The sequence below is a fragment of the Benincasa hispida genome, chromosome 2 (assembly GCF_009727055.1).
Source record: "Benincasa hispida cultivar B227 chromosome 2, ASM972705v1, whole genome shotgun sequence".
NCBI lineage: Eukaryota > Viridiplantae > Streptophyta > Magnoliopsida > Cucurbitales > Cucurbitaceae > Benincasa > Benincasa hispida.
In genome coordinates, this window is record NC_052350.1 from 1,133,181 (window position 1) to 1,139,289 (window position 6,109).

At 33.7% G+C, this 6,109-nt stretch overlaps 1 protein-coding gene across 2 annotated transcripts; it reads right to left on the minus strand.

Annotated features, from left to right (window-relative positions):
* Positions 1-3,634: 3,634 nt before the first annotated feature.
* Positions 3,635-5,632, minus strand: LOC120071641. 2 transcript variants are annotated; one of them, XM_039024005.1, is made up of 5 exons: positions 5,412-5,632; positions 5,224-5,294; positions 4,429-4,987; positions 3,954-4,342; positions 3,635-3,857 (listed from the first exon to the last, which is right to left on the minus strand). In XM_039024005.1, the coding sequence occupies exons 3-5, from the start codon at positions 4,957-4,959 to the stop codon at positions 3,749-3,751; spliced, it is 1,029 nt and encodes a 342-aa protein (XP_038879933.1). In that variant the 5' UTR covers positions 4,960-4,987; positions 5,224-5,294; positions 5,412-5,632; the 3' UTR covers positions 3,635-3,748. The 2 variants fall into 2 exon arrangements, with proteins under 2 accessions (XP_038879933.1, XP_038879932.1); XM_039024004.1 differs by having other exon boundaries at positions 5,192-5,632.
* Positions 5,633-6,109: the final 477 nt, after the last annotated feature.

Consider the following 6,109-nt stretch of genomic DNA (forward strand, 5'->3'; position numbering starts at 1 on the left):
TATCGTAATCATAACCAACGACAATCTAAGTATTAAAAGGAAAATGGAGAAGAGGTAAACAAAAGGGTTAATAAAAAGAAATTAAAAATGAAAAAGATGGGTCCTTGAGCTGTGAATTGAAGCATCACAGCTCACATGTAAGCTTTGCATTTAATTGATAATGAAAAGTGTGATAAGGCTTGCCTTCTTCTGCCCCCAAAGGCCCATCTGTCACTTGCTATTTGATTAACATTGCTAACCAAAACCCCCCCTTTTGTCTCAGCTAACTCAAATATCACATGCCTTGTGTGGTCCTAAGTCCTAATTAACATCTTATTTCAGTTTCAATCTCTTTTTCTCTCTCGATCGACAAATATCGAGCCGTTTTTCGATATGGGAGCTAGCAAATGGAGTTAAAACTGCATTGAGTAAAATGTTAATGTTGGAGAACTCTTACTTACATCTCTCTGTGGTTGTTGTTGGTTGCGGGGATGGAGATTGGATTGCAAAGTAGTGTGCTACAATGGTCCTGAGATTGGGAATTGGCATGCATGATCAAGTGAGACGTGACTTGTGAAAGGTCATTTTCATTGTCTACCTCATCTTGCTTCTAAAAGGCCTCACACAAGAATTGAACATTCATGATTCCAACCGCGATGCGCTTCTTCGATTGGGACTCGGCACATGGTGGTGGCTTATGGTGGTCCTTACGTCGCCCCGCTCATCCACGCTTCTGACCTGCAAAACTTGTGCCACCAAAACATGGTGGTAATGGTGGGGGGGATGTAATAGTAGACATGGATGGTGTGAGCTAACAATGAAAACAAAGTATTACCTAAACAGACAGATTTGGCACTTACTTTCCCAAGCTAATGGGTCTTCTTTTTGTGTGTGTGTGTGTGTGGCCAACAGTGGTTTCCACTGCATATTATATTGGTCCAATGGAGCATCATTACATGCTCAGTTTCAAGACTCTTAATACACTAAAAGTGGGCACCATTGAGTTGAAGTCTCCCAAGTTGGATTAGGATTGGACTGAGCTATCTATCAACTCAACCATTTGTCTCAGTAGAGCTCTAGAAACTTCCAGCAATCTGATTATGGTTGAGGAGGATCTTATCTTTGCTATTACCATGATCTCTTCTTCTTCACCTCATTTCAACTATATCATTATTTTCAGTGCAAAAGTCAGAAGCCATTGGGATGATTAAGAATGTGGGAGAAAGTTTCTTCAGTAACTGTAGCTTACTTGGGAATATCTGAAGATTAATTGTAGTAGGATCACTTTTCTTTCAGTTCATCCAATAATTTAGAATATGCATCATATTTCGACCTATGAGTTTAATGTTTTCAATTTACTCGTTAACTATCTCTTCATGTGTGGGCTCCATACTACCATCGATCATAACAGGTCTAACACGTAGAATATTAATATGAAACAGCAAAATATTTGAATTCGGTAGCTACTACTTTATTACAATGTTAACTTGCTAATAGAGAGGAAATATTTAGTACTACCAAAAAATTTCCATTCTTCGATTCTACCACATCATTATCTTTTAAGAATGGTATATGAAGTAAAAGAATTGAATTCCTCGTAAAAAATATGTGAACGTCGTGTCATTAACATTCGATGTTGTAAAATTCAAAATACATATAAGTAAATATATAATTTTTCCAGGATAAACAATTTAAACTCTAAGCGTGCTTTTCTAGAGAGAGGAAAATGGAGAGAAAATTTACCATCATGTAGAACACTTCTCTTCACATATAATCCTCTCCTTGAGATCACGATTTCTTCTCCTCACGAATAGCAAGAAACCTTCTCGAACTCAAGAACACGACAAAAAGCAACTCGATGAACATTACCACACAGTGACCTTGTTATTCTCCAATAAGAAATGAAATGGTGGGATTTCTTTAGTGTTTTGAGAGAGGGAAGGGAAAAACATAGATTTTTTTCACCACTAGAACTGACCATGCTTCTGTATTTTGAGTACACAGATGAAGAAAAGGGAGAAGGGGAGTTGCAATAACACCCCCATCCATGCTAGAATAATCCCCTGTGATGAGGAGTTAAAAGATTAATTATATTAATATAATATAATATAATTAAAATGATTAATTAACTAACTCTTATTTAATTGATCATATAATGTACATTTTAATCAAATGAAAATGCAATTCTCTCTTATAACCATCTTATTCAAATATTTACCTCTCAAGTACTATATAGTTTTAATTATAAATCACATTTACAATTAACTATATACTATAATGTATCACTATACATTATACATTATATTAACCATATTAATATAACCAATACCCTTATTTCCTTTAAATAATTTGAACAATTTAAATTATTCAAAAACGCTTATTCCTTGTTTTATCCTTAATGAGCTAACAAGAGAATCTTATGAAACTACAGATTAGAAGCTCCAATGATACAAGATTAATTGATTAAACTCTTTAAAATTTTTAATTAAATTAATCAACATTCATTAACTGCCGATCACTTCATTAAAGATTGATAATTGTATTCTTCCCATTATAGATATATTTATGTGTCCACACATATAACCAATCAACTATGAGTCGACCATTTACAAATCGCTTTTAATTACAGCTGGGTCAAATTCTCGTTTTACCCCTGTAGTTACATCTAAGTCCTTAAGTACTACCGATCCCTATAATGAACAAACAATTTATAGTCTAACTATAAACTAACCCTCCCGAGCCAATGAGAGGGTGAGACCTCATTGTTCAAGACCTAGAATCAACTATTAAAGGAGCAATTCATCCTTTTCCCTAACGACGAGAAGGAGTGAATTCTATCTTGCATACTTAAACAAGTCTCAAAATGGTAGTCTTATTGAGTCAATTGGCCATCCTCACCCATACAGATGAAGGAATTTCCCTCATAAACAGGAGTTTACACTCACCCAGGATTAAGGTCAAGTCATTTATGGTCATCATAGAAATGTTAGTCTCTTCAATTAATGGTGTTATAAATAGAAATCAATCATTTCGCGATCCGTGGTCTTGTATAAACTCTTTAATGTAACAGTTACAAAACGCCGTATTTGCAGTGTCACCAAGATAAGGTACTCAACCTTATCCATATACCATTTTAGGTTATTAATCTATTTGTATGGTCAAGCTACATTAAACAACCTTAGATTTTAGTTTATTTGATCAAGTTAATGCAATCTAAATGTTAAATAAAATACTTCTTATTTTATTAAATAGACCATTTATATTAAAAAAATTACAAATTACAACAAGATTTAGGACACAAAATCTAACATGAGATCCATCAGATAAAATCCTTATATCATTGGATTATGTGTTAAATTTTAAATGGAATGAATGATGTGCTACAATAATACTTGAAAAATGTTCTAATAATAGATTAAAGCTTAAACTACTAAGAAACTTGACTTCCTTCATCGAATATTTTAAACGTTGAGCTGGGCATATCCTCCCACTGGAGCTTTCCTTCTCAAATTTTGAGTTAAGTGGTTTTTTTGACAAGTCCTAAAAATTCCCAAATGTCTTATTTTCTTGATTGCTATTTATAGTCTAAGCTAATATTCGAGGCTAAAAGTGAGACAATGTAAATAATGTATTCAAAACATTAAATGTTTTATGCTATAAACTAAAAACTTTTGGGCTCAGTGCAGTTCTACATATCTTATACAAAATGATATGGAATCTGAGTGAAAACGACAATCAAGAGCAGTGACAGGTTGAGCAATAAGATTGCTCAGAAGTTACAGCAGGGAAAACATAGCCTCCATAGTTGCCGCCTTCGTGTTTGCAAGGGATCAGCTTTCACCATTCTTTCTGGACTTCCATTCCATTCTGTTGGTAAACTGTGAATACAAGAACAGGCCAAGACAATAAGCTCTATGTTTCAATTGTCAATCAATTGAGGTATAACGAGATAACGTTAAGAGAAGCAAAAGTACATTGGAAAAGCAAAAGAATGTGAGCTGTTGGTGCTGCCATTGGATCGAAGTGATGCGCTGCCCAAATAAGATGTCAATGAAGGCCTTGTAGGATCAACTGCAGAGGAACCATCTTCTCTCTGATAAACAAAGCCACAATGGCTACTGTATAATCCCCTTTCATTTTCTTGTGTATAGTCCTCAGTCATGGATGTGCTTCCACAGTCACAACAACGACCACAACCTGCCGTCCAGTTACTGCTTTGTGATAAACCGGAGTTGCGAATGCTGCCATGTTCAATGTTGCTTCTGGTAACTCCTTTGCCTTTGTGTTTGTTTTCATCAAGTATCTTAGTCAATGATATTGCTATAGAGTTTGTAGAACCTGCTGCTCCCTTTCTACCTGTAACCTACAAAGTATGCAGACAATCAAATCAATCCTCCATGTTTAAAACGATATCAAGATGTATGCTAATTAAGCTAAATTTTCTCCCACCTTTCTATCAAGAAATAATTTTGGCACAGATTTCTTATGGGGGGGAACTTCAGAAGGAATTTCATCTAGTGCATCAGAATGAGCCTTTTGTTTCTCATCAAGCGTCTGTGTTGATTCAGTACTCGAAATTGACGACTCCAAATCCTCGGATTCTTCAGTTGATTCATCATCGCTTTCTAATGTATCACGGTTGAGCATACGGTGGACATAGCCATTTTCTGTGTCGCAATTCTCCTCGAACCACTTTCCACGTGAAGTTGCCGATTCATCAATGCAAATGTCTTTTACAAATTCATAGTTGGTTTCTTGTAGGAAAACAACAAGCTCAGGTAACTCGTCTTCGATCGAACTCTTCGACGAATACCAACTCATTCTATCTCCATTTGCTTCTGATTCATCATCACTCTCTTCTACAACATTATAACAACTTCTCTTAAATGACTCAATATCCTCGACTTTCAATTTATTCTTCTCCATGCTTCGGCTTTTCCGCATATTGTGTACTACCAAATCAGAAAATTCGTTGCTCATCTATTCTCTAAAGTTTCCCGATTGCTAACTGTACATAAATTTGTCAAACACTTAAAAGGCAAGAGATTGCATGCAAAGAAAAGGAACAATCAGACAACAATCATCTCATAGTTGATTACATGACATGGAGACACAAACCACCAACGTTTTACTTAACAAACACAAAAAAGAGCGACAGAAAGTGACACTGAAATTACTAAATCAAACCATCTAATCTCAACAATTCTTTCACCTGCATAAATATGATAAACAAATGATGATCACCTGTCTTTCAGACCTTGCAGCAGCATATGCAAACACTTGGAGAGAGCATCAAGAACATAAAATCTAGAAGACTGTACAAAAAAGAAAAATTGAAATTATACAATCTGCATCTCCAAGAAGATTAAAGAAAGGGACAAAGTAAAAGTTGGCCTGCAAAATTAGAGGGGCTTATAAAGCAGATGCATAACTCAAACACATAAATGGCAGGCAGCTAAATCACATTGAATGCCCATAAAAGTTTAAACGGTCTCCATTGACCAAACCTCTATTCGCTGCACAACCCTATATAGAAACAGTTTCATTTAATATAATGAATTATGGTATGTTAATGATGCTCGTAGAATGAACTTGCTAATTGGAAATATGGAATGTACATGCCCCAAACTACCAAAAGACTTTTTCAGTACAAATATAATGAAATGTTGACGACTGTGAACTCTTCAAAGTTGATATATATATATATATATAGACTTATTTAGCATAAATATATATATAGATTAATTATGATTATAGATTAAAACTAGTACAAGTGTACAAGATTGTTTAATTGAAAAAATTAACTTATTTTATTATTAATTAATTAACTAATATTTTTTTAAATACTAATCAATAATTTTAATAAATAATTTATGATGTTAATATATATTACCGATAAAAAGAGATTTAAGCAAATATAATTATGTTTATTCATATTTTTTTAAAAAAGATTATGACTTTTCATATTAATTCATAATAATAGAATAAATTATTATATTAGCTTTATTATTTATAAAGTTAATTATAGGGTTGTTTTTAAATATAAAAAAATAAATTAAAATATTTACAAAGTATAGCAAAATTTTAGAACTACTATCAGTGTCTATCAGTGACATTGATAGATATCAAT

Excerpts from the sequence above, each read along its gene's own strand:
- LOC120071641 (XM_039024005.1), bottom strand. The coding sequence starts at position 4,959 with ATGAGCAACGAATTTTCTGATTTGGTAGTACACAATATGCGGAAAAGC. Across the intron at positions 4,343-4,428 it reads AATTATTTCTTGATAGAAAG|GTTACAGGTAGAAAGGGAGC; the intron begins GTGGGAGAAAAT and ends CATACTTTGTAG. Across the intron at positions 3,858-3,953 it reads CATTCTTTTGCTTTTCCAAT|TTTACCAACAGAATGGAATG; the intron begins GTACTTTTGCTT and ends TTGTATTCACAG.